The 27,667-nt window shown below is 40.3% G+C and overlaps 1 protein-coding gene and 1 non-coding gene across 5 annotated transcripts in view; both read right to left on the reverse strand.

The window, feature by feature from the left end:
• The window catches only part of TIPIN (TIMELESS interacting protein), a 29,129-nt gene extending 4,829 nt beyond the window's left edge, over window positions 1-24,300 (reverse strand). Inside the window, exons 1-7 of one of the 4 annotated variants that reach the window (XM_046008560.1) lie at window positions 14,387-14,523; window positions 13,135-13,202; window positions 11,375-11,515; window positions 11,177-11,255; window positions 10,699-10,774; window positions 6,055-6,177; window positions 5,761-5,824 (exon numbers count right to left, since the gene is read on the reverse strand). In XM_046008560.1, coding sequence (XP_045864516.1) covers window positions 5,761-5,824; window positions 6,055-6,177; window positions 10,699-10,774; window positions 11,177-11,255; window positions 11,375-11,507 — 475 coding nt within the window. In that variant the 5' untranslated portion in view covers window positions 11,508-11,515; window positions 13,135-13,202; window positions 14,387-14,523. Of the gene's footprint in view, window positions 1-5,760; window positions 5,825-6,054; window positions 6,178-10,698; window positions 10,775-11,176; window positions 11,256-11,374; window positions 11,516-13,134; window positions 13,203-14,059; window positions 14,079-14,386; window positions 14,524-24,191 lie in introns of those variants that run through there. The other 3 variants (XM_046008562.1, XM_046008564.1, XM_046008561.1) reach the window with 3 other exon arrangements.
• LOC123945213 lies at window positions 4,550-4,683 on the reverse strand. The gene has a single exon (XR_006819116.1). It is a non-coding gene; the product is annotated as a small Cajal body-specific RNA 14 (non-coding RNA).
• Window positions 24,301-27,667: the final 3,367 nt, after the last annotated feature.

The following is a 27,667-nucleotide window of genomic DNA, read 5'->3' on the forward strand; positions in this document are numbered from 1 at the left end:
GCTCAGGTCATGATCTCTGGGTCCTGGGATCGAGCCCCGAATCAGGCTCTCTGCTCAGCAGGGAACCTGCTTCCTCCTCTCTCTCTGCCTGCCTCTCTGCCTACTTATGATCTCTCTCTGTCAAATAAATAAATAAAATCTTAAAAAAAAAAAAGTAAAGAAAACATTTTCTGGAAAAAAAAAATTTTTTTTTTCTGCTTGGGCTAATGAACAGAATCCAAACCATACTCTTGCTTTACATTAAACAAAAACATTTTAATAGCTTGCTATACTGTCAATAGAGCACAGTAATAATTTTATATAAGCTATTTTTTTAATAGGGTAAAACTCAGACACAAAGTGAAAAAGGAGGGGTGCCTGGCTCAGGCGGAGCATGTGACTCTTGATCTTGGGGTTGAGTTTGAGACCCACACTGTGTGTAGAAATTACTTGAAAATAAAATCTTTCCCAAAAAGTGAAAGAAAAATTTAAAGATCTATGGACAGATTTCCACATTAATTAAAAAAAAAACAAACTGTGCTTTCTACATTAGGCCTAAATAAATACTTAAAGCCCTATACGCCAGTTATCTCCAAGTAGGATGCCCCTAAAATGAACCACAATGGTATAGAAAGTAAATATTGGATCTTCCATTTTTATTTAAGGATTCAGAAAAACTGCTGAACTAACTTAAAGACAGGCAGTGACAAACTGTCATTTATCCATTTAACAGGTACGGTGTGGCCTGGATGCTACCTTAAAAGCAGACAGCTCCACGCTGCAGAAGGGCAGGAGAGCTGGGCCCTCACTCGTTTTTTAAATTTCAGCTTACTGTGAAATACAGCTAATTCTGATCACCCAGTTAAGCAAACTGCCTAGTTGTAACACCAAAATAATCCCAACAAAATGCACAAGTGGTAGCTTAAAAAGGTTTTTGCAAAATAACAATACATAAAGAGAAGGTAGACAGAAAATAGAGACACAAGCAAGAACTTCACACAAGCACTTCACCTTCTCCCTACATCATTCACATTACAGGGTTAAAAAAAAAAAAAGATAATGTCATCTGATCTGATAAGTGGACAAAAACAAACAAACAAACCCATAAACATATCAACACCACCATTTGAAATACGAATTTACACACACTAACCTTGTCCTATGTGTATACTGTGCCTTGAGGTATTAGCTAATGTAAAAACCATCACAACTAGCAAAAAAATTAAAACTGAAGACAAACCTTTATTCTGGTGAGGTTTAAAAATCCTATGATACTTGATTTTACAACCAAATCCTTTTGAGGTTTCTCCCTTAACAGTGAAAGAAAAAAGCAATACACTTGTCCTTTCTGAGATAGAAAAAAAAAATGTAGCAAGAAACTAAGATGCATTCCTTTGTCAGGAAATATTGATGGTGTACAGGGAGAAAACATTGCTAGAGAAGTTAAACAAGTATTAGAACCAATTATGCAATATTGGGGTTTCTACTATGCTTCACCTTACAAGGTGTACAGAATTCCGAATGAATGACATACATAAAGAACTACTGTTTTGTGAGCCATGGAAGGAAAGATCTCTTCAATAGTAAATGGCCTCTTTAATACAATGTTTTATGGAAAACCACTGTGCACATAACCACTGATGAAGCTTTGACTGATAAAAATGGGGTTAAAGGGGCGCCTGGGTGGCTGGGTGGGTTAAAGCCTCTGCCTTCGGCTCAGGTCATGATCTCAGGGTCCTGGGATCAAGCCCCGCATCGGGCTCTCTGCTCAGCAGGGAACCTGCTTCCTCCTCTCTCTCTGCCTGCCTCTCTGCCTACTTGTGATTTCTCTCTGTCAAATAAATAAATAAAAATCTTAAAAAAAAAAATGGGATTAAAAAATTTTGAAATTCACTCATTACAACATTAGCAGGCATGCAACTGTGGCAAAGAGCCTAAGACAAATATTCAGTGTGCTAGAGGATGCCATCATTTTAGCACACATAAACCAACAGATAAGCAAATACACAATAACTGAAAGGAAATAAGTACTGTGGGGGAAAAAAGGATAGGGAATCAGGACTGGGAGTGGGAAAGAGAGCCATGAAGACTTGGGAGTGGGAAGGAGGACGAAGGACGTGTTCAAGGCAGAGTAAGAATGCAAAAGCCTTAAGACAAAAATGTGCCTGGAAGGTTCGAAGAATATCTAGGAGGCAAGTAGTCACTAAAGCAGCATGAGAGGGGAACTATAAAAGATACAGTCAGAGAGGCAAGGAAGGTATGGTAAGGAGTAGATACTGGAGGGCCAAGGAAGACATTGTGAGGATTTTGGCTTTTGCTCTGGGTGAAATAAGGAGCCACCATAGGGCTCTAAGCAGAGGAGTTACAGGACTATATATATGCCAAAAATATTAAAATTTAACCCAATTGACTTTTAAGAAAACTGACTGAAAAAAGGTAGATGAGGGGCATCTGGGTGGCTCAATGGGTTAAGCCTCGGCCTTCGGCTCGGGTCATGATCCCAGGGTCTGGGGATCAAGCCCCACATCGGGCTCTCTGCTCAGCAGGGAGCCTACTTCCTCCTCTCTCTGCCTGCTTCTCTGCCTACTTGTGATTTCTGTCAAATATAAATAAAATCTTTAAAAAAAAAAAAAAAGAAAAGAAAAAAGGTAGATGATAAATTTGCTTGTGAACTTCAACAAGAATCCTTGCATTAGTGAATGGGATGGGAAAATGTTAAGTGCCATTAATGATACTCCACTTCTACTCGAATGAATCTTAGTAAGATAAAACTAAGATTTGTTGAGGGGAGACTCTATCTACCACACCTTCAAATCATCAATCAGGCTATCAGCCCAGAATTTTGGAGGAAAGAAAATATTCCAAAGAGCATGAAGTCATATTGTTCTCACTTTAAAACATCATGGTAATAAAGCTCTAGTGAGAATTTAAATGTGCATTATTGGGAGCATGGGTGGCTCATTGGGTTAAGCATCTGACTTTGGCTCAAGTCATGATCTCAGGGTCCTGGGATCAAGCTGCACATTAGGCTCCACACTCAGCAGGGAATCTGTTTCTTCCTCTTCCTCTGCCCCTCCCCCGGCTCATGCTCACTCATGCTCGCTCTCTCAAATAAATAAAATCTTTTTTTAAAAAATGTGTTATTTATCATGTCAGTAGTGCATGTATTATAAAAATAAATAAAATGCTCAAAACACTTTTACTGTTGTAGTACCTTATCCAAAAGATCAGGAGACCATTCTCTTAGGATACAGAGAAGATAGATTCAACAACAAACAGGGCTGTGTGACAGAGGCCTCTACTAAGCACCCAGTACTTCAGCAAGCCTATAATCCCATCAATAGTCCCATTACTCTATTGCCTCTGCACAAATGAGTTCCTCTCTCCCAAATCACTTTTGTCTAAACTCTCCTGCTTATCATTCAAAGTACTTGTGATTTGTCCTCTGTGAGGACTGCTTTCCCCTCCCCTGGCTAAAAGCAACTATGCTCTCCTTTGTGCCTTACCCTGTGCCCTGTTTCTAATTTCAGCACCTATCAGAATGGAGGTGATGTTATATCTCACTGACTCACTAGTCTGCTAGCCCATGAACCAAGGGGTCTGATCTTATTCATCTTTTTTTTTTAAAAGATTTTATTTATTTATTTGACAGAGAGATCACAAGCAGGCTCCCTGCTGAGCAGAGAGCCCAGTGCAGGGCTTGATCCCAGGACCCTGAGATCATGACCTGAGCCGAAGGCAGAAGCTTAACCCACTGAGCCACCCAGGCGCCCCTTATTCATCTTTATCCCTGAAACACTAGCACACACTATGCCCCTCAAAAACTCCTACCAAATAAACTACCTAACCCAGTGGTATGTGCTGTGGAATTTAGTTACTAATTCCTTTCCATATACCAAATCCTATCCCACAGATACATACCGTATCTTACCAAAATATTAAATCTTGGATTATATGAATCACAATTTTTCATTTTTTAAAACTGGATTTCAGTTGATTAGTGTATTTTTTGAATTCTAACACTTCTTCCAAGACACTGGTAAAGAATAAAAATCAATTTCAAAACTAAAAATGAATCAATCATTTTTAATACTGATATCTCATTTTTCAAATATATTTTCATAAGCTATTTAATGCTAAAAATCTTTTTTAAAGAGATTCTTTTCAAAAAAAATTTTTTATTAACATATAATGTATTATTTGCCCCAGGGGTACAGGTCTGTGAATTGTCAGGCTTACACACTTCACAGCACTCACCACAGCATATACCCTCCCCAATGTCCATAATCCCAATCACCCTCTCCATACCTCCCCACCCCCAGCAACCCTCAGTTTGTTTCGTGAGATTAAAAGTCTCTTATGGTTTATCTCCCTCCCAATCCCATCTTGTTTTTTTTTCCTTCCTTACTCCCCAAACCCCCCACTTTGCCTCTCAAATTCCTCATATCAGAGAGATCATATGATAACAATTTTTCATTTTTAATAGCAACTTATAAATAACTTGGGGGGATTCTACAGGGACCCTGTATTTTCTACCACATCTATTAAAAGTTTAAAAAACAAAAATAAACATGTATGGAGCCATCGCACAGAGAATCTGATAACTATACAGACCCTGTCGGCAGGAACCATGTTTTGATGTGTGTGACTACCTATGGTTGCACTGTACAACTAACAAATGCAACCAGTACCAGGAACAGTCACACAGGTCTTACGGAAGACCTACAGATATCTTCCTCAACTAAAAATGGGATTACAGGGGTGCCTGGGTGGCTCAGCGGGTTAAAGACTCTGCTTTCGGCTCAGGTCATGATCTCGGGGTCCTGGGATCGAGCCCTGCATCCGGCTCTCTGCTCCGCGGGGAGCCTGCTTCCTCCTCTCTCTCTGCCTGCCTCTCTGCCTAGTTGTGATTTCTCTCTGTCAAATAAATAAAATATTTAAAAAATAAAATAAAATAAAATAAAAATAGGGTTACGTCCTGATAAGCCCTCATCAGCTGATAGTAAGTCAAAATGGATTTACTATACCTCACCTACTTTAAATGTGCTCAGAACACTAACATTACCCTAGTTAGGCAAAATCATGCAACACAAAGACTGTTTTATAATACAGTGTTGAATATCTCATGTAATTTATGGATACTGTACTGAAAGTGGAAAACACAGTGGTTGTATGGGTACAAAATGGTTGTCAGTTTATCAGTGGTTTGCCCTCATGTGTGGCTGCTCCTACCCCGTATCACAGCACACATGCTAGCCTGGGGGAAAAAAATCAAAATCTGAAATTCTAAGTATGGCTTCTAGTGAGTGTGTATCACTTCTGCACCATCATAAGTCGAAGAATCATTAAGTCAAACCACTGTTAAGTTGGGACCATCCATGTACAGGATCTATACTCTTAAGAGAAATGTAAACTATTTCACCATCAAATTATTCTAATTCCCCAGAGCCACTTTTAATGGTGTGTATGAATATGAACTAGTGTCGTTTATTTTCATTAACCAAGCACTACAAAGGATAAATGGGTATCAGTTCTCAAAGGCTCAAGTTCTGTGACTAAATATATTTCTACATCTCTAAATGGCACTGCAGGCATATCTTTAAGAAACAAGTGTCAAACAATATTCTAGATTACCGAGGCATTTTAACTCATTCCTATTTACTATAATTATGTCTACTCAATTACTCAATATAGATGAAGAATCCAGTGCTTAATCTACCCCTGCCCCAACTAGATCTATTTCTAACAGCAAAATTGTTAGAAGTAAACCTGTATTCTTACCATTATTGCTAATAAAATCTTCATGTAAAATAGGCAGGTCAAGTCGAATTCGTTTTAAACAGGTCTGAAAATAAAGAGATATTTTTACATTTCCATCAGTAACACTTGGGATAAAATGAGAATTTATTCAATTCTTAGTTTCAAAAAAGTTGTTCTTCAAATAACTACTATTTTTTTTCCTACCATGACAGATTTCAAAATAAAAACACCAAACAGTGACTTAGCCTCAACTAAAATCCATCCTTGGCACTATTTAGCATCATGAATGATATTCATAATAATCTCAACACCTACCTGAACTTCCTTTTTACTTCCCAGGTATTCAACTCTGTCAATAAAATCCTCGAATTGTAGCTTAGGGAATAGCCTATGCGCCCAATGCTCCATGTGTCTGATTAGCGTTTTCAAGTCTTCAGCCTGGCACATAAAAATAAAAATGCTAAATAGAAGACTCATTCTCACAACTAACCTTGTCAGCAGATTTCAGAACTGAATAGTAATGCCAAAGTCATTGGTGTCATTTTATATTTATAAGGTTAAGAAATTTCTGAAGAAACTTTAAGAAGGGGAACTATTCACTGAGTTTAAGAGGACTGCAGTCTAAAAGAGCACTGGATATAGATTAAAAGAAAAAAAACCCCAGTACGAAAACTTGATAAAAGTTAAAAGATAATCATATATCTTTTTAAAAAAGAATTTATTTATTTATTTGAGAGAGAGAGCCCGCAAGAGAGCACAAGGGAGCAGCAGAGGGAGAGGGACAAGCAGGCTCCCTGCTGATCAGGTAGCCTGATGCAGGGCTCGATCCCAGGCCTCAGGGATCATAACTTGAACTGAAGGCAGATGGATATCATGAATGTTTTCAGAACTGTAAAGGAATACGTGAAAATAAGCTTTAATAAAATACATGAAGATATCTTTTAGGAATAAATAAACAAAATGACAGGTCCCTAAATCATACATAGAGAACAAAGCACTGAGAATTCAAAACTACAAAAATATATTCGGAAATAATCCCAAGGGTAAAGTACAAAGACTAGCAACAACAGTTTAAATGTTGTGTGTTTTTTTTTTTTTTTTTGAAATCTAATTTTATTCCTAAAGTTCAAATTAGCTAGCGGTAGCACTGAAAATACACTTTCTCTATACAAAACAGTGTAAACTGATTACACATTAATAAAGGATTTAACACACACACACTTCTCTAACGAAAGCAGCTAGATGCAGCCCTTGCTCTAAAAAGCTATACCTGGGGGCGCCTGGGTGGCTCAGTGGTTTAAGCCGCTGCCTTCGGCTCAGGTCATGATCTCAGGGTCCTGGGATGGAGCCCCGCATCGGGCTCTCTGCTTGGCGGGGAGCCTGCTTCCCTCTCACTCTCTCTGCCTGCCTCTCTGCCTACTTATGATCTCTCTCTGTCAAATAAATAAATAAATAAAATCTTTAAAAAGTTATACCTGAACAGAAACGGACATGTAGAGTCTAAGGCCCCAGCAAGTTGTCTACAGAATGTCGGCTGTTCCCAGTTATGTTTAATGTTCTCAGGGCAAAATTCCTCTTTATATATGAAATTTTAATTTAACATTTAAATTTTTAAAAAAATGGGGGCGCCTGGGTGGCTCAGTGGGTTAAAGCCTCTGCCTTCGGCTCAGGTCATGATCCCAGGGTCCTGGGATGGAGCCCCGCATAGGGCTCTCTGTTCCGCAGGGGGCCTGCTTCCTCCTCTCTCTCTGCCTGCCTCTCTGCCTACTTATGATTTCTCTCTGTCAAATAAATAAAATATTAGAAATAAATAAATAAATTTTTAAAAAATGAAAATGAAAAACAAAGTTTAATAAAATGGACTAAGGAATAACAAAATTGCAAATTCCTGGTCTTAATGTATTTTATTTTTCTCTTAATAGTATTTTAAAGATTTATTTACTTTTTTTGAGACAGTGTATGTGAGAGAGGGCGCTTGCACACGTGAGTGGGGAGAATGGCAGGGGGGAGAAATCCCCAAGCAGACTCCCCAGTGACCACAGGGCCAGAGGTGGGGCTCCCTTGATCTCACAACCCTGAGATCATTACCTGAGTGGAAAGCAAGAGTGAGACACTCTTAACCAACTGAGCCATCCAGGTGTCCCTTAACAGTATTTTAAAACACAACAGTCAAGGGGTGCAGGTGGCTCAGGTGACTCAGGTCATGACCTCAGGATGGAGTCCCACATTGGGATGGAGTCCCACATTGGGCTCCCTGCTCAGCGGGGAGTCTTCTCTCTCTGCCTGCTGCTCCCCCTGCTTGTGTGCTCTCTTTCTCTCAAATAAATAGTAATAATAAAAAAAACAGAATTGTCAAAAGCACAGGCTCTGGATCACACTGTATAGAATCAAATCTCAATCCTGCTACCTAATAGCTCTGTGACTTTAAGCAAATCACTCTACCACTGTGCCTTCTTTTTCACATTATATTTTACACACTTTGTAGGGTTATGAGAAATAAATAATACAAATAAAGTGCCTGACACAAAGTATACACTCAAATACTGGCTATTTTCCTGTTATCTAATCTTGTCTAAGAAGGCAATGGTCAACCCGACCAGTAACTAATCACATAATACCGGCAGCATTGTGCTTGCAGCACATACATTAAAGTAATACAGAGAGGATGTGTTTTCCTTCTCATTCTGATAATAAAGGTAAGTTTGTTTGTTTGTTTGTATTTAACTCAATCACCTAAGATTATTTTCCAATTGTTGGAGGGTAGCTGGTCAGTCACCTCACAATATCATGTTAGACCTAAGGGTCAAAAGAGAAACACCTAAATACACCTAAATATGTCCTAAGTCATACATGGAGAAAAAAGCAGCAAGGATTCAACTCTGTGACAAAACAGGAAGAATTTCCAAGGGCAAAGTACGGAAGACTAAACAGCATAAACTCCTGGAGCCCACCCTCACCCAGTGAAGAAAAACAAAATCTGCATCCTTCATATAAACTCATTTATTTTAATAAAGTACTTATTATGAAAATGGTGAGGACTTCATTAAAGTCAAAGCACCTATTTATCCTTACAACCTGAAAATTTCAACAAGGGCAATGAATTAACTGGGATGGTTTTGTGTTTTGTTTTTTCTTTTTAGGTAAGCTTTACACCCAACATGGGGCTTTAACTCATAACCCCAAGATCGGGTCTCATGCTCCACTGAGCCAGCTAGGTGTCCCTCTTTTTTTTTTTTTGAGATGGGTATGCTTTCAAAATATCCTGATTTACATTTAATTTTCTGGCAAAATAGGACAGACTTCTATTCTCTCTTCCCATGCACTGAAACTGAGCAAAGGTACTAAAATTTTTCAGCCTCCCAGCTTTAAAATCTTGGATTTTTGTTTTTAATTTTTCTTTTAAAGTATGCTCTACATACGATGTGGGGCTCATATTCATGACCCCAAGATCAGGAGTTACACGTTCTACCAACTAAGCCAGCTGGGCACCCCTCCTTGGACTATTTTTTTACTTCTTTTTACCTCCTTATATCCAACTGCCTACAAGTACTGTATGTTGTTTATGTCTCTACTACTATCCTATCAGGCTATCTTGACCTTATTCATTTTCACCCTGGTAGTGCGACAGTATCTGAATAGCTCTCTGCTTCCAGTCTCTTCCCTCTTTCCCATTATCCTGCATACCACACTAAGATGGTGCTCACTGTTACATTAACAGTACTCTAGCCGGACTATGAAAGGGGAAATCTTAACTGTTGGCTTTGGACACGTAAACCTCTAAAGTTCCCGGCATCTGGGTGGCTCAGTCACTTAAGCATCTGCCTTCAGCTCAGGTCATGGTCTTGAGATGGAGCCCCACATCAGGCTCCCTTATCAGTGGGGAGTCGTCTTCTGCCACTCCCCCTGCTTATGCTTGCTATCAAATAAATAAATAAAATCTTTAAAAGAATTCTAAAATCTCATTTCCTTAACTAGATAATGGGACCAAACCTACCCCCCAGGTTTGAAAATTAAAGAATATATTTGAAAATACTTCATGAACAGCAAAGCTCTGTAAGGATATCTGCAAAAGGGGCGCCTGGGTGGCTCAGTGGGTTAAAGCCTCTGCGTTTGGCTCAGGTCATGATCCCAGGGTCCTGGAATAGAGCCCCGCACGGGGCTCTCTGCTCAGCAGGGAGCCTGCTCCTCCTCTCTCTCTGCCTGCCTCTCTGCCTACTTGAAATCTGTCTGTCAAATAAATAAATAAAATCTTAAAAAAAAAAAAAAGGATATCTGCAAAAAATTGTATCTACACTCTACATTATTCAAAGATAAGAGACTTTTAGGGATGTCTGTGTAGCTCAGTCAGTTAAGCTATGACTCTTAATCTCAGCCCAGGTCTCAATCTCAAGGTCATGAGTTCAAGCCCCATATTGGAGGCTCCCAATTTAAAAAAAAAAAAAAAAAAGAGAGAGATATGAGACTTATCTTTAAAAAAAAAAAAAGAGAGAGAGAGAGGGATGAGACTTTTAAAATATATATTTAGACAGTGATCAACAGTTCTTAAATGTCTTCATTTTTCAACTTAAATGATGCCTATTATGAATCAGACACATATGACAGGATATGTGTCATACCTTGGGGACACATAACTGATACAAGTCAAGTCCTTGCTCTCCTGAAGCCTAAAATTACTCTTTCAGGTGACTAAGTCAATGTTATTCCTAGAAATTATAAAGTACAAACTTAGAACTTATAGACTTAGATGTGATTTTCCAAAGCCATACAGAGGCAAAAATGAGACTATAAGACTTGTTTTCTGACTCTTAAAGCAGTGCCCTTTCCACTATATCTTAGTTTCTCAAGAGGTATGATAAAAGACAGGATCTGTGAAACATTCTAAGATTCCTCAGAATATAATCGGCCCACATTTCTACTGATATTCGAAAGAACAAAGAATAAAAATCAGACAATTCTTACCTCATGACCTTTACCTTTGAATTTCACCTTATCAAACACATGCCTTAATGCTGGAAGCCCTCTCTCTGAAATTAATCTATAAAGAGAAATATGTTCTAAAATTTCAAGTTTTCAAGAACCACCAAGGCCAAAGCAAAACCATTATTATCCACTGAGCTGAAAAACAAAAGTGCCTGGCTGGCTCAGTCAGCTAAACATCCAACTCTTGATTTCAGCTCAGGTGATGATCTCAGGGTCCTAAGATTAAGCCCCACAGTGGGATCCACGTTCAGTAGGGAGTCTGCTTGAGAGTCTCTCTCTCCTGCTCCCTCTGCACCCTCATCACTCTCTCAAATAAATAAATAATTTTTTTTTTAAAAAGGACAAATAATAACTCCAAATCGTCCCAACTGAAAGTTTTTAATATAAGGAGTAAAAAACACAACATAAAGAAAAAAAAAAAAAAAAAAAGAAATGTTTAGGGAAATAGTAAATGTACCTCTGAGCATCCAGCTTGGGTATATTCCGTTTAACTGTTCTCTTTGGAGGTACAGGAACAGGTACTCCTCTCCCTGACTCTGGTGAAATATACCAAGATTTAATATTACTTAAATAATTTAAGCCTATAAAACATATGATTTCTATGCTAATAGATTGATAACTGAAAACAGGCACTTTCTTGGAACTCTATATAGACCTTCATCAGGTTCAGCTCCTTCACCATCTTCTCTCTGTGGAGAGGCTGGAGGTGGAAAAGGAGGAAAAGTTTCATCTTCTACATGCTCATAATCTGGTAGGTCAATCAAGCCATTCTCCTGTGGCTCCAGCATCTTCTCCTCTACAGGAAAGAAAAAATAAACATGTTTATTCATCCAAGTAGTCTCCCTATTACACAGTTAAGTTCTACCTGCAGCAAAATACATGTGTTTCCATCAGTTAAACACATCATGAAAAGAAGTGGAGACAGGTTACAGGGAAAAAACTACTGGGTTAGAAATCGGAAGTGAGGGGCGCCTGGGTGGCTCAGTGGATTAAGCCGCTGCCTTCGGCTCAGGTCATGGTCTCGGGGTCCTGGGATCGAGCCCCGCATCGGGCTCTCTGCTCCGCAGGGAGCCTGCTTCCTCCTCTCTCTCTGCCTGCCTCTCTGCCTACTTGTGATCTCTCTCTCTGTCAAATAAATAAATAAAATCTTTAAAAAAAAAAAAAAAAGAAATCGGAAGTGAGTTCTAACATAGACCCTATCACCCAGTAACTGCATGATTTTCAGCAAATCGTTTTCCCTCAACTGTTGAGTCTCCCCTCAGAGGGCTTCAAACTATGGTTCAAATGGGTGTGAAAGAGGCAGGGTTCAGGTACCTCACCCCACTTTAACCAGAGCAGCTTTTCAAAAAATCTGTTTACAAATTCATCTTTTAGTTAAGGTTTTCTATGACAGAAGGGAAATAATCCTAAGGCTGATAACTTGAAAGAACCCTTTTCAGGACCATCAAACTTGACAACATCTAACACTTTTGATCAGTTCCTTTTTCCTTTTTCTGGAAAGGTATTTTTGTTGGTTTCTGAAACACAGCACTTACTTGGTTTCCTCCCTTTCTGAACACTGCTCCTAGATCTTCTGTGCAGATTCATCTTCCCCTAACCTGGTCAGTAGGTATTCAAGACTCCATCCTAGGCCCTCTTCACTTCTTTATGTGCATGGTTTTAATAATCATTGATAGATGAATATTTATCTCTAGTTTTTTATCTGTATTCTAGGCATCAAATCTGAGCTCCAGATCCCTACATCTTCTTTTACAGCTCTTCAATTTCTCAAAGGCAACTATATCATCTCATGTACAAAACCAAACTCAAAAATTTTCCCAATTCAGTGAGTGACATCTATCCATCCATGCAAGTAAGAGAACTGTAAATCATCCCTGATAGCTCCTTCCCCATTCATCCTACTTATCCTGTCCATTTTACTTCCTAAGCATCAGTTAAGTCTTTCCATTTCTCCCTATCTCCACAACCACTTCCTAACATTCCTTCTTTTCGTTACTCCATTACTCATAACCACTTTTGCCTTTTTCAAACCATTCTCCATACTATAGCTAGACTGAGGCTCTGGAAATGTAAAGCCAATCACATTTCCACTTAGCTTAAATATTTCAATAGGGTCCTACTGCTCTTGGGCTAATGAGAAAATGCCAAAGCTCTGACTGGTTTGGCACCTTCCTACTTCTCCAGCCTCACTTCAAACAACTCTTCATGCTCTTTTCTTTATCTTGAAAGAGCCATATCCCTCAGGCCATGAGTCCATTGCTAAGGTTGTTTCCTATCTTGAAGGCTCTTCCCAGACTCCTTCTCTCTTTCAGATCTCAACTCTCACCTCCTCAGATAAGTCTACCCCAATTTCCCTGAATTAAATCTCCTATAAGAAGCATTCAAAGTACCAAGTACCAATTTCATGGCACCTACCCAGTTTCAATATTATGTTCCATTTCTGGGATTATTTGACTGTTTGTCTTCCATACTAGACTGCAGCTCTAAAAAGGCAAAGACCAGGTGAGTCTCTTTGTGCTCCACCACTGTATCCCCAAAGCTGGTATACAGCAGGTGCTCCACAAATATTTGTTGAATGAAGGAATAAAGATTCCAAAGCTTCCCTCAAACTGTAAAACTACTAGAGCTAAATGATCCCGAAAATCTCTCCAATTCTAAATTTCCATGACCACACATACAAAAAAACCAAAACAACGTATCAACTCCTGATAATGACCCACCTCTTATCTTCAAGTAAGGCTTAATAACAATAGATTTTTCAAAACTGGAAAGGCAGTTAGAGGTCATATAATCTAAAGTAGCTTCCTAGCTACAGTAAGTATAGTCAGGTTGTTTAATCCTAGTCAAGTTTCTTTGGGAAAAAATGGGGTTCACACTTTTGAGAACAGGGAGCCCTGAGTTTGATGGCAGGGCACAAACTATATTAAGTATAGCAAGATGCAGCCTAAGGAATTGGCCAAGCATGGGGTGGCGTTTGTCAGTAAACTGGTTGTGAATAAGGCTGCTCTCTGATCTTTCACTTCTTGATGGTGGTTGCACACTGTTTTTAGACACTGATGAAATTCTCTTAGCTTCCCCGCTCTGGTCCTCAAACTCTCAAAGGAGTCAAGGTAACAAAGAAATTTAATATCCAAACTCCAATTCGTTCCCAGACCCTTAAAGGGTCCAATGTCCAACTTCATCCAAATTACCAAAACAGTAGCCCGTGTCGAAAGGGCTGACTCCATTTCCTCCTTTGCCAGCCACCCTAAAACCACTCTGCCACCCCATCTCCCTTCTCCACCCTTCCCATCCCCGCTGCCCTAGTCTCCCTTCAACTTCATTCATCCATTCATCCCACATTTACAGGACGCCTTCTACGTTAAGAAGCGCCCGGACAGTAAGTAGCCGGCGACGTAGAGGTGGACTGACGACGCACATTCCCTCCCGCTACAGGGCTGAATTCGGCGAGAGGCGGACCCGAAAGAGAAACGACAGGTAGAAGTGCCCGCCCTCTTCCCCACAGGTCGCGGCCTCTCCAGTCCCCCTCTGCCCAGGTCCGTCGCAGTCTCCTCCTCCAACCTCCACACTCCCACCCCGCGACGCCCCAGCACCCCTGCTCTCTCAACCCCCTCGCTCGACCACTGCTCCTCACAGGCCCTCCACTGGCCCGCTTGCCCGCTCTTACCTCACGCTCGATACTGCGACCACAACCCGGGGCTAGACGCGGCCCCAAACCGCGTTGATCGCGAGACTCTGGAGATCCCGCCGCGAGAAGAGGCCTCCGAGTTTGGCGCCAAATCTGCTCAGGGCTTGGGCGGAGCCCGCGGGACCCGCCTTCCCGCCCGCCCGCCCACCCCCGTCCAGGTGCCGCCCGCCGGCGTTCGTCCCCGCCTTTCCGGGGTCCCGCCTTCCCACTGCGCAGCGCCCGCAGCTTCCGCCCTCGGGAATTCCTTAGAGGAGGTGGACTTGACTTGCTTCAAGCTCATTATTTATTACTCTCTAAGCAGTTCAGAGTTTGGGGAGAGGTTTGTTTTCTAGAAAACTGGCTTGTGGATGGAGCAGAGAGAATAGAGCCGAAAGAATTTGGTAAGAAATTACCGATTCTTCAGAGTTAATAACAATTCCTTGAACATTGAGTTTTATTGTTTATTGAATAATGAGCTGAGAAAAGAGGTGGTAAAGAGTTATGTTAAATAATACATTATATTTTAACTTAAAAATGGGAAAAAAGGAGTTATGACACAAAATGTAAAAAATTTTACCAAAAATGTAAAAAATTGCCTTTTTTTTTTTTTTTAAAGTGAGTTAAGGGGCCCCTGACTGGCCCAGTTCATAGAGCATGCAACTCTTCATCTCAGGGTAGTTAAGTTCAAACCCCACTTGGTAGAGTTTACTTTAAAAAAGTCAGTCCAAAAAAATAATAAAAATAATAAAAATAAATTAAAAAAATAAAAAAGTGAGTCCAAATATATTCGTATTTACTTATATTCCCGCACATACACACAAGTGAGGAAAATAAATGTATAACTAATACCTGTGGGGATGGGTACTGGGCATATGGTGTGAGGTAGGTTGAGGACTTAACTCTGTACCTTTTTTTTAAAAGTAAGCTTTAGCCCAAAATGGGGTCTGAATTCATGACCCTGAGATCAAGAGTCACTCTACCTACTGAACCAGCCAGGCGCCCCTGTACCTTTTTTGAACATATAAATACATTAGCTAGTCAAAAAACAAAAATAGTTATCTGCAGCAAATACAGCATCAAGATTTGACAAACCACGATGAGTAGTGTTTTGCAACATTATTCTACTTTTCTATAGCTTGGAGTATTTTAGTAAAATTCTAAAAGAATAAATCAAATGTGTGAGAAGGATAAGATAAATTGCAAGCTATATTGTCTAAAATTATGTATGCAAATGTGTACATACGCCACATTTTCCTTAATTTTATGATTTTATTTCTATACATTTATTTACATAAAAATATGTATAAAATGCATTTATTTATATCTATACATGCAAGATGATATGTATTAATATTAAGCAATTAAGAAAGTGAATACTGGGGCGCCTGGCTGGCCCAGTCAGTAGGGCATGTGACTCTTAATCTCTGGGGTTGTAAGTTTGAGCCCCATGTGTGTAAGGATTACTTAAAAATAAAATCTTTTAAAAAAGAAAGAAAATTAACATTAATTTGAAAAGGGACTGTCAACTTCAAAAGTCTGAATAACTGAGGCAAAAGGCATTCTTCTAATTATCCAGATAACAGTCTATATTTCACACAAAGTAAATGTAAAAGCACTTAAAGAAATTAAAAATTTATATCTATCCCCTCACCCACTCCCACACCAAAAAGCCCAGAGCAGAAGCTCTGAGGGTTTGAACCTCAGTTCCATTATTTACTACTTAGTGACCTTGGACTCTGCTTCCATTTTCTCAGTATTACTAACAGAGGAGGATGAAATTATAGTACTTAGTGTTACCTTTTATTATCCATATAATTTTTAGAATATTTGACCCTTTGAGAAAATGTAAAGACTTTAGTAGGTCATTTGTGGACCCATGTGAATATAACTACCATTGACTTGACATATTATTGTCAAAGACTAATTGTCTCTTTTGTTCATATGTGAGGAATACTAGAAGTATATTTTCTGTAACAATTTCACCAGAGATAGAAAGATAGCTTTCCCACGGACCATATCATTAGCACATTTTAAAAATAGCTTAATGGTCTTTTGTTTGTTTTAAGATTTTATTTTAATCTCTGCACCCAACGTGGGGCTCGAACTAAAAATCCTGAGATCAAGAGTTGCATGCTCTACTGACTGAGCCAGTCAGGCACCCCAGGAGTTTAATGTTTTTAAAAGTGAGTAGTATTAAAGGAAAAAAACCAGACTGTTAAATAGCAAAGGTTGAGTAAAAGTTTCTCTGGCAAACAGAGAACCCACCCAGTCCAGAGGTGAGTTTTCAAAAAAGAGGAATGGAGTACATCTTTTACAACCAAAAGACTATGAACTATTTCCATCTCACATTAAAAAAGGGAAAACCTCAGATTCTTATTGATTGGTTGATGTTATTTGGATTTAACACTTAGGTGAGTGCTGGGCTGGCTGGTGGTAGTGGTCTGCTGTGTATCTGGGTCTACATCTCAAGACTATGGCATCTATTTGTCCCTGGCTTGTACATGACATGCCCAAGTTGAGATCGTATCACTCAACGAGAGCTATATCAGCATTAGCAATTAAGGTGGCCAAGGCCAGGAATAGTAAATTCAGATCTGATTCAGTCAGAAATAACAGAAAAAAAAAAAAAAAACAACACAACTAAAATAAACTGAAATAGCAATAAACAAAATAGAAAGCTTATTTGTTTCTAGTATATAAGAAATCTGGAGGGGGATGGCTGGGTGGCTCAGTCAGTTAAGCATCTACCTTTGGCTCTGGTCACGATCCCAGGGTCCTGGAATTGAGTCCCAACATCCTGCTCAGTGTGGAGCCTGCTTCTCCCTCTGCCTGCCTCTCCCCCTGCTTGTGCTGTCTCTCTCTCTCTGACATATAAATAAACAAAATCTTAAAAAAGAAAAAATCTGGAGGTATTTCCACAGATTGGAAATTTCCACAGTTGGAAAGGGATTCCATGGTGTTAGGAATCCAGACTCCTGTCTTCTTCCCTTTACCACATAAGCATTTCATACTCAAGTTCACCTTATTGTCCAAGATGGCTTCTAGCACTCCAGCTGCATTTCACTCAGCAGGAAAGAGGAACAAAACAGCACATTTTAAGAACATTTCCCAGAAGTTGCATACAATTCTGTTTACATCTCATTATGCAGAATGTAATCACATGGCCACACACAGCTGCAAAGGAGACTGGGAACATAATCTTTATTGTTAGTGGTCATGCCCCAGAAAAAATTTAGGGTTTGTGTTACTGTGGAAGGGGTAAAAAGATGTTGGGGGACATAGCACATTGCCTCAAATAGCAAAATAGAAATAATAAGAGTAGTACATTTATTTTTCAAATGTACAATTTTGGAATAGTTCCAAGAATATTAAGAACATGAATAGCTAGTACTTTCACAATAATGCACACAAACAATTCTCAGCATAAGAAGACCATTACATCACTGTGCATTGTGCTATGTGTTTTGGAATCTTTCCTAGAATACATTCTTTTTTTAAAGATTTTATTTATTTATTTGACACAGAGAGAGAGATCACAAGTAGGCAGAGAGGCAGTCGGGGTGGGGGGAAGCAGGTCCCCCGCTGAGCAGAGAGCCTGATGTGGGGCTCAATCCCAGGACCCCGAGATCATGACCTGAGCCGAAGGCAGAGGTTTAACCCACTGAGCCACCCAGGTGCCCCACCTAGAATACATTCTTAAGCCACATTATCAGCTCTACTAAGAACTAAAAGTCTGACATGATCAAATCACTTTATTGCTCTGAGCCTGTTTGCTCTTCTGTAATACAAAGGGTGTGGATTATTTGATCCCCAAGGTACTGTTTTGTTTTGTTTTTAATATTTTATTTATTTATTTGACAGAGAGAGAGAGATCACAAGTAGTCAGAGAGGCAGGCAGAGAGAGAGGAGGAAGCAGGCTCCCCACTGAGCAGAGAGCCTGATGCGGGGCTCGATCCCAGGACTCTGGGATCATGACCCGAGCTGAAGGCAGAGGCCCAAACCCACTGAGCCACCCAGGCGCCCCCCCAAGGTACTGTTTTAATGGGGGACACTGAATAGTAATATAAATGAACAGGTACCTCTTTAATGCTCTGTGTTTTAGGTTATAAATCAAAAGAGTTAATATAAGATAAACTTTGAATATGCTATGTTTGGGGACTCCCATCTTTTTATGAGTTTATTCCTGAGGTAAAAGTTGAAAATTCATACCTCTGCAAGGTTCCTTACTTCTAGGTTCCTTACTTCATGGTTCGTTACCAGCACTGGTTGCCCCAGTTTCCACAAATGAGTGAGATTTTAGGTCAGTAGAGGGTAAAGTGAAGACAGAGGTATGGCTTGCAATGTATTCTGACCACCCCTGCCACACACACAATAACAATTACCACCTTCCAAGGGCAGCAGGGCTAGAGGTGCTGGTGGCCATGGTCAGCATCTAGCATCAGTGGTGAGAGTAGAAGTCCACTTTTGCTAAGTAGGTGGTACTTGTACCCAACCATGGACTTACTACCCCCAGGTTTCTGGGGTCTCCAGTGGAGCAGCAGAACAACACAATTTTGGCATTAGTACTCTATAGCTCCCAAGCCTTATTTTCTGCTCACTCAGATTCTAGAAGTCATCTGTATCTTTTATCATATTTATTTTCTATTTAAACTAGTAATAAGATGATACTGGATTCTGTTATTTGTAATGAAGAACCCCGGCTAACACACATTGACTGACTATAAATGATAAAAGAAAAAAAAAGATAGAAGACAATATACAAGTAAAGGCTGATTTACTTGGAACCCAAAAGTTGATAAGTGCTAGAGGAAAGATGAACAAGAGCTGGAGTAGTCAGGAAAGACTCCTGGAAAGATCTAGAACTTGAGCAGAATCTTGGAATGAAGTCGGATTTGGATATATGTATGGGAAGTTGCCCTAAGATAAGGAAAGTAGTAGAAACAAAAAATGATTAAGCGGGGCGCCTGGGTGGCTCAGTGGATTAGGCCGCTGCCTTGGGCTCGGGTCGTGATCTCAGGGTCCTGGGATCGAGCCCCGCATCGGGCTCTCTGCTCCGCAGGGAGCCTGCTTCCTCCTCTCTCTCTGCCTGCCTCTCTGCCTACTTGTGATCTCTCTCTCTGTCAAATAAATAAATAAAATCTTAAAAAAAAAAAAAAGATTAAGCTAGGGGCACCTGGCTGGCTCAGTCTGTAGATCATGTGGCTCTTGATCTCACAGTCTTGAGTTCAAGCCCCATGCTGGACATGGAGCCTACTTAAAAAAAAAAAAAAGAGGGACGCCTGGGTGACTCAGAAGTTAGGCATCTGCCTTGGGCTCATGTCACGATTCCAGGGTCCTGGGATCGGGCCCTGTGTCTGGCTCCCTACTCAGTGGGGAACCTGCTTTGCCCTCTCCCACTCCCCCTGCTGTGTTCCCTCTCTCGCTGTCTCTCTCTGTGTCAAATAAATGAATAAAATCATTTTTTAAAAATGATTAAGCTTCCATAAAGAAACTGATCAACTTGACTCAGATTGTGTTGTTAGGAAGAATGAAAAACAAGATTAGGATAGCTGTTTTGAACAGAGGAGTCTTATTACAGATTCCTTTTTTTCATAGCCCCTAAAGATTTTAAATATTATTGGTATGTAATTTTTGATACCTCTAAAATAATATATGTAATATTCATATGTGTTAAAAAGCATAATAATGGAATACAGACACCTGTCAGCATACCATCCAACCTAAGAACTATTCCTAGCTATATGTTTATCCCTTCTCCCATTCCCCTGAATCTCCTGTGCATCCCACTGAGATCACCAGTACCCTGAATTTTACATTTATAATTCCTTTATTTTTTTTTAAAGATTTATTTATTTATTTATTTGACAGAGATCACAAGTAGGCAGAGAGGCAGGCAGAGTGAAAGGCAGGAAGCAGGCTCCCTGCTGAGCAGAGACGGGGGGGGGGGGGGGGGGGGGGGGGGGGGGGTTCTATCCCAGGACACTGGGATCATGACCTGAACCAAGGGCAGAGGCTTTAACCCACTGAGCCACCCAGGTGCCCCTATAATTCCTTTAAAAGCTATTTCTAGTATGTATGTGTAGACCTAAAAATGTAAGCAATGTGTTGTTTAATATTGCTTCTTTTTAAGCTTTATACAAATGATAACAAGATGTATGTAATCTGCTTAGGCTTGCTTTTCTCACTCCATATTTTGTTCTGTGATGTTTCCATGTTTCATACAGTTGTAGTTTAGAAATTTTTTTTTAAAGATTTTATTTATTTATTTGGCAGAGAGAGATCACAAGTAGGCAGAGAGGCAAGCAGAGAGAGAGAGAGAGAGAGGAGGAAGCAGGCACCCTGCCAGCAGAGAGCCCGATGTGGGGCTTGATCCCAGGACCCTGAGATCATGACCTGAGCCAAGGGCAGAGGCTTAACCCACTGAGCCACCCAGGCGCCCCTAGAAATTTTTCACTGCTGTATATTATTCTATTATTGGATGTGCCATAATTTATTTATTTTCTTGTCAATAAACATTTGAAATGGTTTGAGCATTCTGCAACTATGAATAGTGCTGCCATTGAGTGTTCTTATATATGTGTCTCACATATGCATTCTTTTTTTTTTTTTAAAGATTTTATTTATTTATGACAGATAGTAAGAAAGAGAATGCAAACATGGGAAGCTGGAGAGGGCGTGGCTTCCAGCTGACAGGGAGCCTGATATGGCTCTGGATTCCAGAACCCTGGGATCATGACTGGAGCGGAAGGCAGATGCTTAATGACTGAGCCAGCCAGGCGCCTCTCACATACGCATATGTATTGTTACATATGTATTGTTATGTGCATATTGATTTATATGTATATAAATGTATATAAATCAAAGGAGCAAAGACCTTGAAAAGACAGATGGAATGGGATCCAGATCACAGAGGGAAGAGATAGCTTTTGATGGGAGGATACAGCATGTCTTTCCATTCTAATATGAAGGATGAAAAGCTTTGATGCAGGGTGCCTGGGTGGCTCAGTGGGTTAAAGCCTCTGCCTTCAGCTTGGGTCATGATCTCAGGGTCCTGGGATTGAGCCCCACATCGGCTCTCTCTCGGCAGGGAGCCTGCTTTCCTCCCTCCACCACACCACCTCCCCCCCCCCCACCGCCTGCCTCTCTGCCTACTTGTGACCTCTGTCTGTCAAATAAATAAATAAAATCTTAAAAAAAAAGAAAAGCTTTGACGTAGATGTGTTATTAGGTTTGTGATAGGAAGTTAAGGATTGGAGAGGATGACTGGGTCACTCCATGATGGTAGATATCCCAGTAAGTACAGTGGGAGGAGAAAAGGACAGGGGACTTGAAGTATTTGCAGGAGGTGGTAGACCTTGGACTCTGCACTGAATGGAATAATGACAGGAGGAGACTGAATGAAGGCAAAGGCTTAAAGGAAGCTGAGTTCTGGGTGGTTCCTCAGGTTATTTCCAGGAGAGCTCTTGAGCAAGTCAGCCCATTGTGGTCAAAGGTTAACCTGTCTAAATTTGTGATATTGAAGACTGTATCATGCAGAAGCCCGGAGTCTCTCTACTCCTGGGTCTTCTTACTCCTCAAAGGTTAAGTACAACTGATTCAGATCACTTCCACTGCCTGTGGAAGTTGAAGGCCGTCCCAAGTTTTTTGTAAATACCCAGTGACCCCTGGGTCCTCAGGATTATCTGGGCTTCCTAGTGCCTGAATCTCGTGTATTATTTCTGTTCTGAACCATTTCAACTTAGGTTTTCTCCAGTTCCAACAGTAAAAATCACTCATTTAGTAGATGTAGACACTCTTGTAGGGTTCCTGGAGAGAGGGTTACATTAAATCTGGCAAACCCCTCATCTTGATGCCACCTTTCCGAATTTCCTCTTTCCTTTCCATCTCCTCTGTTGTAGATGATATCTGTGTTCTGTCTTCTTAAGTTTGAGACCAACTGACACCTTCAGGATAGGACTGGGAGGCAGTGTACATGGGTGCTCACAAGTTCAAGCACTTTTTTAAAAAAATATTTTATTTATTTGACAGAGAGAAATCACAACTAGGCAGAGAGGCAGGCAGAGAGAGAGGAGGAAGCAGGCTCCCCACGGAGCAGAGAGCCCGATGTGGGGCTCGATCCCAGGACCCTGGGATCCTGACCTGAGCCGAAGGCAGAGGCTTTAACCCACTGAGCCACACAGGTGCCCCTCAAGCATTTATTAAAATACAGAATTTCCCACTAGACAGCAACATGCAAAAGAATGAAACGGGACCACTTTCTTACTCTATACACAAAAATAAATTCAAAATTGATTAAAGATCAAAATGTGAGACAGGAAACCATTAAAACCCTAGAGGAGAACATAGGCAGCAACCTCTCTGACATCGGCCAAGCAATTTCTCACTAGATACGTCTCCTGAGGCAAGGGAAATAAAAGCAAAAATAAATGCTTGGGACTTCATCCAAATAAAATTTTCTGCACAGAGAAGGAAACAATCAAAAAAACTAAAAGGCAACCTATGGAATGCAAGAAGATATTTACAAATGACATATTTGATAAAGGGTTAGTGATCCAAAATATGTAAAGAACTCAGAGAACTCAAACTCAAAACACCCAAAATGATGTTAACAAATAATCCATCCAAAAAATAGACAGATGACATGAACTGACATTTTTCCAAGGAAGACATACAGATGGCCAGCTGACACATGGAAAGATACTCAACATTACTCACTATCAGGGAAATGCAAATCAAACTACAATGAGATATGGCCTCATACCAGTCAGAATGGCTAAAATTAAGAACACAGGAAACAACAGGTGTTGGCGAGGATGCAGAAAAAGGGGAGCCATGGTGCACTGTTGGTAGGAATGCGAAGTGGCAGCCACTCTGGAAAACAATGGAATGTTACTCAGCCATTAAAAAGAGTGAAATCTTGGGTGGCTCAGTGGGTTAAAGCCTCTGCCTTCTGCTCAGGTCATGATCTCAGGGTCCTAGGATCCAGCCCCATATCGGGCTCTCTGCTCAGCGGGGGGCCTGCTTCCCCCTCTCTCTCTGCCTGCCTCTCTGCCTACTTGTGATCTCTGTCTGTAAATAAATAAATGAAGAGTGAAATCTTGCCATTTGCAACGACGTGGATAGAACTAGAGAGAATTATGCTATGTGAAGTAACTCAGTCAGAGGAAAATACCATACGATTTCACTCATATATGGAATTTAAGAAACAAAACGAACAAACATGGGGGGGATCGGGAAGAGAGGCAAACCAAGAAACAGACTCTTAACTGTGGACAACAAACTGATGGTGGGTGACCAGAGGGGAGGTAAGTGGAGGGATGGGTTAAATAGGTGATGGAAATTAAAGAGTGCACTTGTGATGAGTACCGGGTATTGTATATAAGTGATGAATCACTTAATTCTACGCTTGAAACTAATATTACACTGTATGTTAACTACCTGGAATTTAAATAAAAACCTGGAGGGAAAAGTACAGGATTTCCCAAAGAGAAAACTTCTCTCCATAAGAGGACATCAGTGCTATGAATGAAGGTAGTAAAATGTTATTCACCTCCATCCACATAGAACTGAATGGAAGTGAAGAGTGATCAGAAAGTATTCCCAAGGTAGGGTGGAGTGGAAGCAAGCACTCAGCCATCTCACACACTGAGACCAACACTATTTGATTTTCATGTCTCATGTTTCCAGTTATTTCTCTGTGTTCCCAATAGTAAGATATTTTGCAATTCTTAAAATATTTGCAAAAAGAAATATACTTAGGTTATTTTTGACTTTCATAATTTTAAAATATTTTATGCTCAAATACCTCATAGAAGCACTGTCACCAGGTGAGGGAGCTGAGGAGCTGTTCCTTAAATGTCTTCATGAGCGAGGAGTATGTTTTCAAGATTCAGGGTTGAAGAGGTGTTATTTCCCTAAGTGTATTCAAATAACAAAAGTGTCTTAGACAGAACACAAATAACGTAAACTACAAAAAGAAATCAATAAATTTGACTTCATCGAAACAAAACGTTTGTTCTTCAAAGAAAATTAAAAGCCAACCCACAGGCAGGTAAAAAGTGACTGTAAAACATATTCAACCAAAAAAAAAAAATATTCAACAAAGGACCTGTATACTGTATAGCATATGTAAAGAACTCTTACAAGTCAACAATGAGACAAGCAACCCAATTCAAAATGGGCAAAAGATTTGAACATTCATTTCCCCAAGGAAGATACGTGGATGTGAAATAAGCATGTAAATAAGATGCTCAGTATCACCAATCAGTAGGGAAATGCAGTAATGCCAAAAGGAGCAGGGCAAAGGGGCCCCAGGGTGGCTCAGTTGGTTGAACATCCGACTCTTGATTTAAGCTCAGGTCCTGATCTCAGAGTTGCAAAATTCAGCCCCGCATTGGGCTTGGTCCTGGGTGTGGCTCCCCACCCCTCCATCTTCCACTCTCCCTCTCTAAAAAGCAAAACAAAACAAACACCCCACACACAATAAGACTAGAATGGCTAAAACTTGAAAAGACCAATCATACAGATACTGACAAAGATGTAGACCAACTGGAACTCTCCACTACTGATGGGAAATGGAAAATAGTTTAAATGCTATGGAAAATAGTTTAAATGCTTTGGAAAATAGTTTGAATTTTTTTTTTAAAGTTAAAATACACCTACTGTATGACCCAGCCATTTAACTCTTAGGTATCTACCCAAGAGAAATGAAAACATATCTATGTAAAGACTTGTACATGGGTGGCTCAGTTGTAAAGGGTCTGCCTTCAGCTCAGGTCATGATCCCAGGGTTCTGGAATCGACCCCAGCATTGGGCTCCCTGCTGCTGGGGAAGCCTGTTCTCCCTCTCCCACTCCCCCTGTTTGTGTTCCCTTTCTCTCTGTGTCTTCCTCCATCAAAAAAAATAAATAAAATCTTAAAAAAAAAAAAAGACTTGTACACAGATGTTCCTAGCAGCTTTATTTGTAATAGCCAAAAAACTTGAAACCACACAAATATCCATCAAAAGGTGAATAGAGGAGTGCCTAACTGGCCAAGTCCATGGAACATGTGACTCTTGATCTTGGGGTTGTGAGTTCGAGCCCCACGTTGGGTAGAGTTTGCTAAAATAAATAAACTATTTTTTTTTAAAAAAAGGAAAACAAATTGTGGTATATCCATAAAATAGCACACTACTCAGCAATCAATGAACTATAGACAAACACAACAACATGAGTGAACAACAGCAATTATGCTGAGTGAAAGAAGCCAGATGTACAATTCCATTTATATAAAATTCCAGAAAATACGAAGTATACCAAGGCGATGGGCAGATGAAAAAAGGATTCTAAAGGGGTATGAGGTGGGATGCCTGGGTGGCACAGTCAGTTAAACATCTGACTTCAGCTCAGATCGTAATCCTGGAGGCCTGGGATCAAGTCCCACTTCAGGTTCTCTGCTCAGTGGGGAGCCTGCTACTTCCTCTGCCTGCAGCTCCCACTGCTTGTGTGAGCTATCTCTCTGACAAATAAATAAAAATAAAATACTTAAAGGGGCATGCGGCAACTATTGGGATATGATGGGTGCCTTTTTTTGTTTTGATTGTATTGATGGTTTCTCCACATATAACAAGTGTTCAAATTTTATACTTTTTTATTTTTTAATTTTTATTTATTTTTTAAAAATATTTTATTTATTTATTTGACAGAGAGAGACACAGCAAGAGAAGGAACACAACCAGGGGGAGTGGGAGAGGGAGAAGCAGGCTTCCCACAGAGTGGGGAGCCTGATGTGAGACTTGATCCTGGGACCCTGGGATCATGACCTGAGCTGAAGGCAGATGCTTAAGGACTGAGTCACCCAGGTGCCCTTTTTTCTTTTTAAAAAGTTTTATTTATTTACAATTTTATAGTTTTAAAAAGAGATTTATTTATTTTAGCAACAGAGAGTATGAGCATGATTTGGGGGGAAGTGGGGCAGAGGGAGAGAAGAGCGCGAAAGAGAGAGAAGCAGACTCCTCAACTGAGCATGGAGCCCCATGCAGACCTCGATCTAAAGACCCTGAGATCATGGCCTGAGCCAAAACCAAGAGTCAGATGCTTAACCTATGAGCCACCGAGGGCCCCCAAACTTTATACTATCAATGTGTGCCAAGTATCTTACATGATCAAGTCCCAATAAATCTATAAAAAAGATTCAAAGTATAAGAGATGTTTTTTTTTTTTTTTTTTTTAATTTTATTTATTTATTTGACAGACAGATATCACAAGTAGGCAGAGAGGCAGACAGAGAGAGAGGAGGAAGCAGGCTCCTTGCCAAGCAGAGAGCCCGATGCGGGGCTCGATCCCAGGATCCTGGGATCATAACCTGAGCTGAAGGCAGAGGCTTTAACCCACTGAGCCACCCAGGCGCCCCAAGAGATGTTTTTAAGATACAGAAGAAAATACCCTCAATAACATTTAAACTAATTTCATTCTACTCACTGAGTTCCCAGTTTACCAGGGTATCTTTTTTTTTTTTTAAGATTTTATTTATTTATTTAACAGACATAGATCACAAGTAGGCAGAGAAGCAGGCAGAGAGAGGAAGGGAAGCAGGCTCCCTGCTGAGCAGAGAGCCCGATTTGGGACTCGATCCCAGGACCCTGAGATCATGACCTGAGCCGAAGGCAGAGGCTTTAACCCACTGAGCCACCCAGGCACCCATTACCCGGGTATCTACCACTGAATTCCTCTTAGCTTACCAGAATTGAATGAGTAATTGCTTTTTTCTCATTGTTACTTCTAATTTTTCTGTATGAAAGAACAAACAGAAACAGTGAATAGAAGAAGTACCGCAATTTTTAGGAGCAGAATTAAAAGAGCCATGTAAATTAGCTGATTATTACGTTTTATAATTGTTCTCTCCAGTGGTGTTTTTTTTTTTTTAAAGATTTTGTTCATTTATTTGATAGAGACACAGTGAGAGAGAGAACACAAACAGGGTGAGTAGGAGAGGGAGAAGCAGGCCTCCTGCTGAGCAGGGAGCCCAATGAGCGACTTGATCCCGGGATCCTGGGATCATGACCTGATTTGAAGGCAGACACTCAACGAATGAGCCACCCAGGCACCCTCTCCAGTGGTTTTAAACCTTCAGAGTGAGAATGCTTTTTTTTTAATGTTTACATTGCAAACTGATTCAATGGTTTGAAATAAAGCAAAATAATTTCATGTGGAAAGAAACCATACAGTTTTTATTGCTGACAAGGGCAGAAAAGTTATGACAAAAAGTTTTGAGTAAAAGCTTTAGAATATTTATTTTATT

This window comes from Meles meles, chromosome 6 (assembly GCF_922984935.1).
Source record: "Meles meles chromosome 6, mMelMel3.1 paternal haplotype, whole genome shotgun sequence".
Taxonomy (NCBI): domain Eukaryota; kingdom Metazoa; phylum Chordata; class Mammalia; order Carnivora; family Mustelidae; genus Meles; species Meles meles.